General features: G+C 38.2%; 1 protein-coding gene across 12 annotated transcripts in view; it reads left to right on the top strand.

Annotated features, from left to right (window-relative positions):
* BPTF (bromodomain PHD finger transcription factor) overlaps positions 1-14,516 on the top strand; it is a 115,366-nt gene that overhangs the window by 78,292 nt on the left and 22,558 nt on the right. For 6 of the 12 annotated variants that reach the window (XM_070393339.1, XM_070393337.1, XM_070393336.1 and 3 more), the window contains 10 exons: positions 93-216; positions 2,401-2,647; positions 3,001-3,162; positions 3,377-3,528; positions 4,445-4,553; positions 8,467-8,684; positions 9,463-9,688; positions 10,454-11,370; positions 12,927-13,009; positions 13,568-13,793. In XM_070393339.1, the coding sequence (XP_070249440.1) occupies positions 93-216; positions 2,401-2,647; positions 3,001-3,162; positions 3,377-3,528; positions 4,445-4,553; positions 8,467-8,684; positions 9,463-9,688; positions 10,454-11,370; positions 12,927-13,009; positions 13,568-13,793 (2,464 nt within the window). The remainder of the gene's footprint in view (positions 1-92; positions 217-2,400; positions 2,648-3,000; positions 3,163-3,376; positions 3,529-4,444; positions 4,554-8,466; positions 8,685-9,462; positions 9,689-10,453; positions 11,371-12,926; positions 13,010-13,567; positions 13,794-14,516) is intronic. The other 6 variants (XM_070393340.1, XM_070393338.1, XM_070393332.1 and 3 more) reach the window with 5 other exon arrangements.

Here is a 14,516-nt window from a genome sequence, read left to right as displayed (position 1 = left end):
TATGATGTAAAAGTCAACCAGATTTCACTTAATATTAGATGCCAGGTGCCTAATAAGGTAGTTTCTGATAAGTTCTCCTTTTTTTCCTGCAGAGTGGAGAAAGAAAAGGCACAAGCAGTTGAGCAACAAGCTAAGGTTAGTGAACAGAAGAAGGCACAGGACTTCAAGGCCCAAATGGAGGCTCACCTCAAACAGCAGCGATTGGCTGCCCAGCAGGTGGGGGAGTTGGTACCAGTCCCACCTGGCAATGAATCGACATTTTTAGCCAATTTCATGCATACTGAAAGCACAGTAATGATATATTTATATAGCTTTATTTTTTAAGGGTATCTCAAATATATCTTAATTTCATTACTTTAAAGTAGCTCTGTGGCTACATCAAGCAGTAGTTTTGCAAAAAGTATACATATTTGGAGTACAATGTTTGAAATAAGATTTATTTTCCCTCTCACATTTTATAAAACATTTTTTCAAATTCTTAGGTATCTTTTACATCAGTTTAGTGTAGGTCATTATCTTCACTTACATCAAAGTTTGAGATAATAGCACTTTTGGATTCTGTTCATTCATAGAAAAACTGGCTGGTTGTTTTGTTTTGTTTGTGGGTTTTTTGTGGGGGTTTTTTCATTTTATGCATGTCTTGTCATCTCCACAATGTAACCTTAATGATTTATTCTTAAAATTTCTTTAACATCCTTATTTACAAAGATAGTGAACATAGCTAATTTTGAAGATTTAGCCTCAGGAAGTAATTTCTAGATATGTATTTAGTCTTTTTTGCCTCCTTTTTTTATTGATTCAATCAGATGACATGTCTAAATATCCAAAACTAAAATTCCTTTTCATCTGATGAAATTATGTGAAATACATTATATTCAGGCATAGAGGATGTAGTCCTAAGAAGAGTGCGTGTGATGTCATTGGTGAGTGGTTTCCAATGGCAGGAGATAGTTCAGAATTGGATCTCAGCACTACCATTAACTAGCTCTGGCCTTGAGCCAGTTTCACAACCTCTCTGAGTCTCAGTTTCCTCATCTTTAAATCACAATACCAGCAACATTATTGAGTTGGTCTGAGCATTTAATGAAGGTAAAGTATCCGCCGCCAGGTTTGTAATCCATGCCACCTATTCTATATAATAAAAGCCTAATATGCTAAGTGTCTGGCTGTTCATTCGACCAGTCACTATGATGCACACCACCAGGAGGTAGATGCTCTGACCAGTAGGTTAGCTTGCTGCTGGGGTCCAGCCGATCAGGTCTGGGCGAGATAGGCCGGACATGCCTTGGAGCCCTCCTGCGGTTCTTCCCCACCCCATCATGTACCGGTGAGTTCCCTCAGCCTGGCCTGTGCACTCTCGCAATCTGGGACCCCTTGGGGGATGTGGGAGAGCCAATTTCGACCCGATCCCTGTAGGCCAGGCCAAGGGACCCCACCAGTGCATGAATCCGTGCACCCGGCCACTAGTGTTTTTGTTTGTTTGTTTGTTTGTTTTTTAATATATATTTTATTGATTTTTCACAGAGAGGAAGGGAGAAGGATAGAGAGTTAGAAACATTGATGAGAGAGAAACATCGATCAGCTGCCTCCTGCACACCTACTGGGGATGTGCCCGCAACCAAGGTACATGCCCTTAGCTGGAATCGAACCTGGGACCTTTCACTCCGCAGGCCAACGCTCTATCCACTGAGTCAAACCAATTAGGGCTAGTTATTTTATATGTGTAAGCTTACCACCATCTAGTTTGTAAGCTGTCAGGAAATGTCATCAATCTATGATAAAATGTACACAAATTGTCTTTAATGACTAATATCTGAAAGATCAGATTATACCAATCTATATAGAATAGTCTAAAGTATTTTTCTGTAAAAGTATTTGAACTCAAAAATAATCTAGAAAAATTGTTTTATAATTTTTAGCTTGCTTAATTGCAGGTTTGTCCTTGTGAATAGTGATGTTTGAACATTGATATGTTTTTTTATGATTGGATAAATTAACATGGTAAACCAGAAACCTTTTACACTTAGTATTATTTGTTATCCTCTCTAAATAACCACTGCTGAGCAGCATTTCTATGTCTGGTAAAATTACCCATGTATCTTATTTTCACTCTGAAAGCTTGGATATTTGTATAAGCTGAAAAAACTTGATAGTGTTTAATTTTTTGTTATGAAAAACTACTTTTAATAAAATATATGTGACTTAGAGTAATAAAAATATTTTCATCAAGGAATTAAATTCCAGGTAAATTTATATGGGCATATTTTCAAAAGTAAAATATTTTGGAAATATAGTACAGTTTCTTAGATTGGGAGAAATTATAGGTGGACTTCTTGCAGAATAGTATTGTTTTTACTTAGAACTATTTTGGTTCATGTTTTCTCTCCCTGACTTTTCTAGAAACGGTTGGAACAGCAGAAGCCTACAGTAATCTCAGCTTCCACAACTTCCCCAACAAACAATACGACTAGTACCATCTCTCCAGCACAGAAAGTTATGGTGGCCCCTTTAAGTGGTTCAGTTACAACTGGAACTAAAATGGTACTAACCACTAAAGTTGGATCTCCAGCTACAGTAACATTCCAGCAGAACAAGAACTTCCATCAGACCTTTGCTACATGGGTTAAGCAAGGCCAGTCAAATTCAGGTACACAACTGCGATTAAATAAAAGATTGCTTTCATTCAAGAAAAAGAATTGCAATCAATTACCTACTGAAATAAAACATTTCTTTAGAAATTATTTTTCTTCTGCAGCAGATTGAGCAAACAAGCTGTAGCCGTTAGTTTGATACAGATAATATCCATAATATTACATTAGCAAAACTCCTCTCTTACATTATTTCACTTTCAACATTTACATAGTTCACTCTGAGTGGAGAGGAATTTTTTTTTTTAATACAAAATGAACCACAGTTCATGCATTGGTGCCCTTCCTAGAAGTCACTACGTTGCTGGTTATTTTAAATGTAAAGCTTATTAAATGTCTTATACCCTATTAGCCACCAGTACAGCTGCCACATCTGCTACAACCATTGCCAGCACAGGTCAGACGTTCCAAATTACAGGCAATCCAGTCACTATGGCAGGAAAAGTAATTACCAAACTGCCACTTCCTGCAAACAGCAAGATTGTCGCTGTAAATGTGCCAGCAACACAAGGAGGTAAGGGAAATGTGAAGAGTTTTAATTCACATTTGCCAGATCATACCGTTGCCATCATTTTTCATTTCCTTTTCACTGATTTCAGTCCTCGGATCTCACATTCTGTGTAGCCCACTGTAAAATCCTACCACACATAGTTTCTCCCCAGAAACTGAGCAACAGCTGATGCTTTTTGTTAAAGGGGCACTTTTTAATTACTTTATCTTTTTTTAAGGCGTTGTTCAAGTACAGCAAAAAGTCCTGGGTATCATTCCATCAAGTACAGGTACAAGTCAGCAAACCTTTACTTCATTCCAGCCCAGGACAGCAACAGTCACAATTAGGCCCAATACCACAGCCTCTGGAGGAACCACAAGCACTTCACAAGTAAGAATTCTCTATCTTGCTCTGAAATATTACTGACATCAGGCTTTTAGAATGGACTTTTCCACAATTAATCCAGCTTCTAATTTTTCTCTACTTTTTATTTAAACTGTGACAAAGTACTGATTTTAAAAAATATTGGTTATCTTTCTAAGTAAAAACGATACATGGCAAGCTTTATATTTAACATATACCTAATAGTATGTTAGAATTGTTTATGAATCATAAGAATTGCTTTCTAAGATTTTATAAAGAAATCCTAGATCCATATATAAAATATTCGTCAGCAGTGGGTCAGACCAAAGGAAACTTGCTATGCAGCTAGGAAACGGAATGAAAAATACAGTCTACGGCACACTAACTAGTTTGTAATCAGCTGCTATGCACACGTGTTAGAGACATCATTTCTTTGGCACTAGTAACGTGGAAAAGGTTTGAATTTTTGCAGACTTGAAAATGTTCTGATTCTAGCTATAAAACTGAAAATAACATGCTCTGTGCTCTCTCCTTTAAAATTATAAAAGAACATTTGGTTTGTGATTTTACTCTTATATTCCCTGGATTACAGGTAGGGAGTGGAGCTCAGGGAAAATAGAATGCAAATTTTTTCTGTGAGCAACTATGGTGGTTATAGATTAGAACCTCACTGGGTCTTCTTGTTCTGTCCTTTTAGCCATTGGCCTGTTCTTGATATAATGAGAAGGAATTTCATATGATCTCATTTGAATTCAATTTTCTGCCCTCAAAATTCCATCTTTATTCTGATGCCTAGTATAATTTAAAATGTGGTATCCAAGAGCCTCTGTCATTTCTATAGATTTGTTTATTAATAGACAGTATTTAAAGATCGTGTTCTAAGTCCATCATGCTTTTGTCTTTTAAGGACATTTTAACTTATTGTCTTTTGTGTCATTTATAGGTAATCACAGGGCCTCAGATCCGCCCTGGTATGACGGTGATTAGAACACCACTCCAACAGTCAACACTAGGAAAGACAATTATTCGAACACCTGTGGTGGTACAGCCAGGTACTCATCCATGCAGTATTACCATTTTACTTCTAAACAACCAGTCCATTAAATCTGTAATAATCTGTATTTGGTACTCTTTATACTAGAAAATACAAATTTGAATTAAGACTTCAAAGCATACTAAATTTCTAATGTATCATAGTATGCATTTAAATAGAATATATAGGGTATCCCAAAAAGTGTATACACACTTTAGCAATTGCTAACTCAATTTTGAAAATGAAATGTATTTTAATAAACACTGCTTTTATAATTACTCAAAGTGTGTGTATACATTTTGGGGGACATCTTATATACATTGAAATATTGGAGCAGAGAATGAGCACAGAAAACACTGTATGTCAAAAGATGGAGATAAAATCAAGAAAACAGCTGATGCCCTAGCCCAGTGGTTGGCAAACTCATTAGTCAACAGAGCCAAATATCAACAGTACAACGATTGAAATTTCTTTTGAGAGCCAGATTTTTTAAACTTAAACTATATAGGTAGGTACATTCTTATTAACTTAATTAGGGTACTCCTAAGGCTTAGGAAGGGCCAAAAAGCCGCATGTGGCTCGCGAGCCGCAGTTTGCCCACCACAGCCCTAGCCAGTTTGGCTCAGTGGATAGATCGTTGGTCTGCAGACCAAAGGGTCCCAGGTTTGATTCCGGTCAAGAACACATACCTTGCTTGCAGGCTCCTCCCCGGCCTGGTCCCTGACTCTCCCACATCGATGTTTTTCTCTGTCTTTCTCTCTCTTCCACTCCTCCCTAAAAATCAATGGAAAAATATCCTCAGGTGAGGATTAACAAAAAAAAGAAAAATAAAATAGCTAAGAAGCATTTAAATGGGAAGCATAAAGCAAGATTATAAAGGTAGTGCCAGCCCGTCATTAATGTGAACAGGCTGAAGCTCCCATATTAAAATTTGAAGAATTTAAAGACTGAGTGAAGCCTGACTGGCGTGGCTCAGTGGTTGAGCGTCGACCTATGAACCAGGAGGTCATGGTTTGATTCCCGGTCAGGGCACATGCCCAGGTTGCAAGCTCAATCCCCAGTGTGGGACACACAAGAGGTAGCCAATCAATGATTCTCTCTCATCATTCATGTTTATCTCTCTCCCCCTCTCCCTTCCTCTCTAAAACCAATAAAAATATATTAAAAAAAATAAAGACTGCGTGGAAAAAAATCCAACTGTACATTTTTGAGAAACATAAGTAAAATTAAGTTACACACAAAATGTTAAAGATGGACAAAGAAATAGAAAGAGGACCAGTGAGGAGGACAAGGATAGTCTAACTAATATTGGACAGAGTAGAATTCACTGTTTTTTAAAAGACTCAACATAGGGAAAAGAGGGTCATTTCCTATTGGCTTAAGTATAAAGGTTGCAATGAAGATGTAATCTTGGATCATTATGAACTAAATAAGATTATCGCTGAAATGTTTTAAAAAATTTTTTTTGAAATCAAGGAGGGATTAACAGAAGCATAAGAGACCAGAAACAGATTGTGTATCAACTTTTGTACTTTCAGGAATACACATTGGTTTTAAATATTTATGGACAATTTATATAAAAATGGTCGTATAATGTGTCATGGGTCAAACCTTGATGAATTCTAAAAAGTAGAATGTTTATAGGCCACATTCTTTGTAATAAAACTCATTATTACTATTTAGGTATTATAGTAATAACCTTTACTTGTAAATTTAAAAATATGTGTTCTCGTAAGTAACTTTTAAGTTAAAGAAACATCAAATGTGTAATTTCAAACAGATTATCAAGTATCAGCTAAGCTATGCTGCCAAAGCTGAATTCAGAGGCAAATTTATTCTTTAACAAATGCTTGAGCCCTAGCCGGTTTGGCTCAGCGGATAGAGTGTCAGCCTTCGGACTCAAGGGTCCCAGGTTCGATTCCGGTCAAGGGCATGTACCTTGGTTGCGGGCACATCCCCAGTGGGGAGTGTGCAGGAGGCAGCTGATCGATGTTTCTCTCTCATCGATGTTTCTAACTCTCTATCCCTCTCCCTTTCTCTCTGTAAAAAATCAATAAAATATATTAAAAAAAAAAAATGCTTGAGCACTTAGTCTAGGTCAGTGGTCAGCAAACTCATTAGTCAACAGAGCCAAATATCAACAGTACAATGATTGAAATTTCTTTTGAGAGCCAAATTTTTTAAACTTAAACTATATAGGTAGGTACATTGTTATTAACTTAATTAGGGTACTCCTAAGCTGGCCTTTGCTAAAAACGTCCTCAGTCTGATTGAGGTACTTTTGCTGAGGTCGACCCCTTCCATCTCTCCCACCCACACTTCAAAATAGACTCGCCCAGGTCGAAAACCGACTTCTGCGCATGGGCCACGAAGTTTCAATCACACTGTACGTGCGTGCCCGCACGTGGTATTTTATGGAAGAGCCACACTCAAGGGGCCAAAGAGCCGCATGTGGCTTGCAAGCCGCGGGTTGCCAACCACTGCTCTAGGTAATTGAATTATATTGGTGAACAAAACAGACAAAAAACCCCATATTCTTAAATCTTAGAAAAATATTTAAAATAAATCTTAAATGAAAACAGGATGGAGGAAGTAAAATAAAAGTACTAATATAATTAGAAAGCAGAAAATGCAAATATTATTAAAACAAGACAAAGTTAAAAGAGAATTATATACAGGTATCCTAGAGTTTCATTGTTCAATAAAATGGGCACTCAGTTGTGGTGAGAGTATGATTGATATAACCTTTCTAAAATTTAATTTACTACTATGTTCTTCTTATGAACCTAGTAACTTTGTGGGGGGGGGGTATTCTAAGGCAATAATTAGAAGCACATGAAAATTGATAAGCAAGAATTTCACCATGGATTTATTTTAAGTGTGTGTATGTATTCTAAATGTCAAAATACGTCCAATTTTATACATTATATTGAACACCAGCCTTTAAAAGAAAAATACACAGAAATAATGCATTCACAGTAGGAAGAAAGGAAGTGAATATAAAACTTCAAAAATGTGATATTATTCACTGAATGTAAAATTAGCTCCCAAATAATTACTTTTAGCAACTATTCCACTGGGTCGAAAAATCCCACCTGCCTTTTCTTCCAGTTTTAGCAAGTTAAATAAGAAATGGAAGTTGTTAGAAGATTGGAAGAGCCATTCCAATTAAACTTTATTCATGCTTAGATTTTTTTACTGAACAATAACTATGGTAGCAATTTTTGAGTACTTTGTCTGAGTACAAGCATACCTCAGAGATACTATGGGTTTGGTCCCAGGACATTACAATAAAACAAATATTGCAATAAAGCAAGTTGTAATCTTTTTGCTGGTTGAGGGTCTTGCCTTCTGTTTGTTTTTTTAAAAAAAGGTAGCATCTGTAAAGTGCATTAAAGCAAAGCCCAGTAAAACAAGGTATGGATTAGTAAGGATATAGTGATCCTTCCCCTCCTGCTTTTCTTACCTGGCACATAGCTGTAAGAAAAGCTTATTAATAATTGACCCAGAATGTTCTAGATTCTGTATGTTTTTGTTTAAAATTCATATGAATTATTTTTATATTCAGTTATTTTTAATGTTATATTCCTAAGGAAAGACAGTCTTATAAATGGCATATCTTACGTATTTTTCTTTGTCCTCCCTATTATCATTTTGGCTTTGGATATGCAGGAAGAATATTCATTGTTTTTTTCACTATAGATAGCAGAAACTGAAGAATGGTTGTCAGTGATGTGATTGAAAACATGGTCACTGACAAGGTGTATCCTTTGGACTTGGGTATATGTCTGAAAGCATGCTTGAGCTGCCAGCATCCCATAAGTCTTTTTTGGAAACTGAAAAGAATACATCCATCTGAAGTGTTGAACTATTTCAATTAAAAGTGCTGGTAAGGACATATAAGTATTCGTGATGTTTTGCTATTTGCCTAGGTACTCCTCAACAAGTGGTGACTCAGATCATCAGAGGGCAGCCTGTTTCCACTGCAATCTCTGCCCCTAATGCAGTTTCCTCAACACCTGGGCAGAAAGGGTTAACTTCAGGAACATCCAGTGCAAATCTGCAGTCTTCAACCTCACCATCCCCTCGCCCTCAACAAGGACAGGTGAAGCTTACCATGGCTCAGCTCACTCAGTTAACACAGGGCCACGTAAGTAGCGCGACTTCATTTTAACTTTAGAAATGATCATATTTATCCCTGTAGTTTAAAAGAATGTACTTACTTTCAGTAACTAAAAAACGTACTTATTTTAAGAAATAGTAGCTTGCTATTTTTGTTGTGGTTAATCCTCACCCAAGGATATTTTTTCCATTGATTTTTAAAGAAAGTAGGAGGGAGGAAGGAGGGAGAGAGAGAAGGAGAGCGAGAAACATCGATGTGAGAGAGACGCATTGATTGGTTGCCTCTGGCACGCGCCCCAACTGGGGTTGGTGATCGAGCCTTCAACTGAGATGCATGCCCTTGACCAGAATCTTCTGGCTATCCATTTGAAACTCAGATTGTTAATTCATAGTTTTTCCAATAAACAGCATCAGTGTTTTTGTCTGATTGGTCTGCTTATAGGGAAGGAGAGGGGGAGGGAGGGAGGGAGAGAGAGGGTGAGAGAGAAACATTAACATGAGAGAAATAGCGATTGGTTGTCTTCTGTATGTGCCCCAACCAGGGATCGAACCACAACCCAGGCATGTTGCCTGACTGGGAATTGAATCGGCAACTTTTCGTTGCACAGGAACTACTTAACCAAGTGAGCCACTCAGTCCAGGCAGTGTCTGTCTTTTTAAATAAATATTTTTATTTTAGCTTATCTGAATTCCTTCTGCCATTCAGTAGACATTCATTATAGGATCGTATCTTTTTAACATTAAAAAGGTATACTTACAGGTTGATGCTTTAAATACTATTTACATATTGTGTGTTTTTTCCATAGGGTGGCAATCAAGGTTTGACAGTAGTTATTCAAGGACAAGGTCAAACTACTGGGCAGTTGCAGTTGATACCTCAAGGGGTGACTATACTTCCAGGTCCAGGACAGCAGCTGATGCAAGCTGCAATGCCAAATGGTACTGTTCAGCGGTTCCTCTTTACCCCATTGGCAACAACAGCCACAGCAGCCAGCACCACCACCACCACCACTGTTTCCACCACAGCAGCAGGTAGAACTTGGGGGTTATCAGAAGTACTGTGTGTTATTACCACAAGTTGCCGGGCTAACAAAGGGGGCAAGAGACCAGCGCTTATCTTTGGGAGAATAAACCACAAGCCAGTAGCATAACAGTTGACTGGTCAGCCTCACAAGATCTCAACAAGATCTCTCATTACAGACTCCTGTCACCTTCACCCTTCAAAATATATAGAAAGGGAGGTGAGGGTCTGGATAGCATGTTAACTATGCCCACATTCCTTTCCAAGCCTTATGGGCACTGATTAAATAATGGAGTTAATCTCAGGGCAGGTGGATATATCCAGCTCATAACCTACAAGTGAGAGCTGCAGGTCCAAAGCCCCTTTGTTTGTCTTCTGCAAGTAGCCGTCACTAACTGCCACCACGCTTAGGAGGAAAATGAGGGTTAGCATTCGCCTGGGCCAAAAGACCTGGCTGGTTTCCAAAGACTGCACCTCACTTTGGAAGTGAGCTTTCTGGGGAGTCAGCAAAATGTGCAGAGGGTGGCCATCAGATAGGGCCCATGCTCCCCAATTTAAAAGAGCTCTAACCCAAGTGTGTCTCAATGAGCCTTTCTAAGGCATTGTTCTTCTATACTGAAATTCAGAATTCTCACCTTTAGAAAATCCTTCAAATTCTTCTTTACCTTGGTCTTATGTTCTAGAGCAGCTGTCGCCAACCGGTGGTCCGCGAGGTCTGAAAGGTTGGCGACCACTGTTCTAGAGTAATATAATTATTTGGTCTTTCTTATTCACAGGTACAGGTGAACAAAGACAGAGTAAATTGTCACCCTCAACACAGGTGCAACAAGCCAAATCCCTGCCACCAGCTCAGCCATCAAGTGTGAGTCCTCCAGAGTCCCAGCCACAGACTGCTCAGCCTTCAGCTCAGCCTCAGCCCCAAGCTCAGCCCCAGTCCCCAGCTCAGCCTGAAGTTCAGACTCAGCCTGAAGTTCAGACCCAAACAACTGTTGCATCCCATGTCCCTTTGGAAGCACAACCCACCCAAGCTCAGTCATCCAAACCCCAAGTTGCAGTACAGTGTCAGCCTCAAAGTATTGTCCAAGGACAGCCGCCTGCTCGCGTCCAAAGTCCACCACAGACTCGAATACGTCCATCAACTCCATCCCAGGTGTCTCCTGGACAGCAATCCCAGGTTCAGACTACAACTTCACAACCGATTCCAATTCAGCCACATGCATCTCTTCAGATACCTTCCCAGGGCCAGCCACAATCACAACCCCAGGTACAGTCTTCACCTCAAACTCTTTCATCGGGACAAACGTTAAGTCAAGTTACTGTTTCATCCCCATCCTGTCCTCAGCTACAAATACAGCAGCCACAGCCCCAAGTCATTGCTGTGCCTCAGCTGCAACAACAAGTCCAGGTTCTCTCTCAGATCCAGTCGCAGGTTGTGGCTCAGATACAGGCTCAGCAAGGTGTTGTGCCCCAGCAAATCAAACTCCAGTTACCTATTCAAATTCAGCAAAGCAGCCCTGTGCAGACTCACCAGATTCAGAATGTGGTTACAGTGCAGGCAGCCAGTGTGCAAGAGCAGTTGCAAAGGGTTCAGCAACTCAGGGATCAGCAGCAAAAGAAGAAACAGCAACAGATAGAGATTAAGCGGGAACACACCCTCCAAGCATCTAATCAAAGTGAAATCATTCAGAAACAGGTAAAGTTATTAAGTAAAAGCAGCATGTTCAGTAGTTCGAATTATTGTGCTGTGCATTAGACTTAGTGTTTGGTTGTGTTAGGTTTCCTAAATGAGACAAATTCACTGATGTTTCAATTTAGAAGCAATACTGGTATGACCAAAATCTTGAATTACTACTATGGTTTGGAACTTTTTTGTTGGCAGTAGTCAGTGCTTATTAGAAAAATGACCAGCATTTTTGGAGAACTAAGATGGGAAGAATGGAGTTAGGAGTTGAAGTATCATTAATACAGAACTGGAAGGTGTGACTGAAATTTTAAAGCCACTTTAGGCATCATAGCAATTGTTTGAAGTTGTTTACAGTTGTCATCCCTTAGTTTGCATGTTCATGTAGACCAAGCAAATTATAGACCCATTTCACTCATTTGCATTTCTAGACACACCTTTGTAAATTTTAACTACTATTATTCCATAGCTTACATATAAAGTGGCATTATGCAGTAGCATCTTAGTGAACTAAGGCAACTTAGATGAGTAAGAATTATTCTACTTAAAATGAAGTCACATTGTAACATCTTGTAGCATTACTGGAAAATGTTTCTTTACGTCTACAGCATGTGCTGCCTGGTACTAGTGTGGATTTCAAGTGTTTCCATGTCTTGAGACTTGCATTCTATTCCTAGGTCTCCCATTCACAGCCCCTGAAACTCACTTATCTCCTCTGAGCTATATCCTTACTAAAATTCCCTCTTTCCAGCCACCCAAGGTCATTGTAATGATTAACTGAGGTCATGTGTGTAGAAGCACTTTTATTTTTTCATTGAAATATATTTGACATATAGCATTGTGCAAGTTTAAGGTGTATAACCTGTTGGTTTGATAACATTTACATATTGTAATATTGCTGTTGTAACATAAGCACCTCTATCATGTCACGTAATTGCTCTGTTTTAGTGGTTGGAATAATTAATATCTAGTCTCTTAGCAACTTTGATGATTATAATATGATATCATTAAAAGAGAAGCACTTCTAAACAACAGATTTTAAAGATCTATGGTAATAGAATTGTAAAATTGACATCATATGTAATATGTTTAAATGCATTATCACCCAGCTCTTAGTACTGTATAGTTTATAAATTGAGAATTATGTATCACAATATCTGCCTTTACCCTAATCTCTTTAGCCCATCTGTGGGATGGGGGTGGGAGGACTCTTTACAATTAATGCCTGGAAAGAGCATAATGTTGAAAACATGGCCTTTGGAAAATGATTGCTGGGCTAGAAGTACAGCCATATTCCTTATTTTGTCTCAGGATCTCTTTGTAAAATTATTCCTACCTTTCCATGTTATGAGGAATAAATGAGGGAATGTCAAGTGCTTGCCTTAGCACAGGGCCTGGTACGTGGTAAGCATCCAGACCATATAGCTCTGATTTTATTTGTAGTATTATGATAGAAAATTCTTAGTTTCTTTGGGAAACACATAGTTGCGCTCAGATTTCTACTATTTATGTACTAACTTGTAGTCATTATAAAATATGCACTTTTGGATTTTTTTTCTGTCCTGAAGGTGGTGATGAAGCATAATGCTGTAATAGAACATTTAAAACAGAAAAAGACCATGACTCCAGCTGAAAGAGAGGAGAATCAAAGGTAGGGAGAGATGGTAACAGGGTCTCATTATATGTCAGTCTTTTCCCTTTTGTATCTGGACACACAGGTTCTGAATTTATAGTTTTTTTGTTTGTTTGTTTTGTATGTGTTTTTGTTAATCCTCACCTGAAAATATTTTAGAGAGAGTGCAAGGGAGGGGCAGAAACAGAGAGAAAGAAGCATCAATGTGAGAGAGACACATCGATTGGTTGCCTCCCGCACTCGCCCCCACCAGGGCCAGGGATCAAGGCTGCAACCAAGGCACGTGCCCTTGACTGGAAATGAACCGGCAACCCTTTAATCCTCAGGCCGATGCTCTATCCACTGAGCCCAAATGGCTAGGGCTGAGTTTATAGTTTTTAATCTTGACTGAAGTTTACTGAAATACTGAAAAAGAACCCCTGGCACTAATAGGTTCTCAGTGCTAGTTTGAATCACTCTTTGGAGCTTTCCATTTACTCAGAGTTTGTGTATCACCTGTAGAGACATCAAAAATCTTATCTTAAGCCTTTCAAAATAAAATGCCCAGCATTACATAGGTTGTGTATTTCTCTCTAGAATGATTGTCTGTAACCAGGTGATGAAGTATATTTTGGATAAGATAGATAAAGAAGAAAAACAAGCAGCGAAAAAACGGAAGCGTGAAGAGAGTGTGGAACAGAAACGTAGCAAGCAGAATGCTACCAAGCTCTCTGCACTGCTCTTCAAACACAAAGAGCAGCTCAAAGCAGAAATACTGAAAAAGAGAGCTCTCTTGGACAAAGACCTACAAATTGAAGTGCAGGTAAGAAGGTTATTTCCTTTCCTCCTCTGTCCAGTTTTTAGCATCTACTTTTTATTCTTTCTTCAAATTTTGGTTAAGCTTAAAATTTTATCTTGTTTTCTAGAATTTACAGTTTTGTATATTTAATAAAAAGCTGTGAGGCATGTCTTAGAGATTTTTATATCTACATGTATATTGTAATCTCTAAACTAGACACTCTAAGAGGTTAGTCTGTTGGCTAAAACATTTGGGAAGTCTCTTGGGAATAGTTTTTATTCTCTATGACATCGTCTTGCCAGAAGTTATCAGGAGCCAAGTTTCATGAGAGAGGTAAACAGAAAAACTGTGAAATAATGTTGAAAGAATGAAAAATAAAGTGTGCCCATTAAATAAGACCATATTTCTTCCTTGATTTGTAAACCGATCCAGGAGACATTGCAAATTCTCTGCTTACTTGGGGAATTTATTGAAAAATGAAAGAAAACATCTATTCATACATATCTAAGCAGCTTTTTAAAAGAAAAGTAGGCTATATAAAACATCAAAAGTGCCTTTATATTTTAAGGTGAGAAATATTAAAATATTGATCAGCAAAAAAATCAACATAACTCTGAGACATTAGAGCTCTTCCCACTAATGTCAGAAATCAGATGACAGTGCCAAAATTCAACATTATTATTTTAGCATTTCTGGAAATTCTAGTTAAGATGTTAAGCTAAGAAAAGAAAAAAGATAAAGTTATTT

The sequence above is a fragment of the Myotis yumanensis genome, unplaced genomic scaffold (genome assembly GCF_028538775.1).
Source record: "Myotis yumanensis isolate MYYU_CA2020_CCGP unplaced genomic scaffold, mMyoYum1.0.hap1 SCAF_16, whole genome shotgun sequence".
NCBI classification, from domain to species: Eukaryota; Metazoa; Chordata; class Mammalia; order Chiroptera; family Vespertilionidae; genus Myotis; species Myotis yumanensis.
Note: the sequence above shows the minus strand (reverse complement) of the source record. Positions and strands in the feature narration are given on the sequence as shown.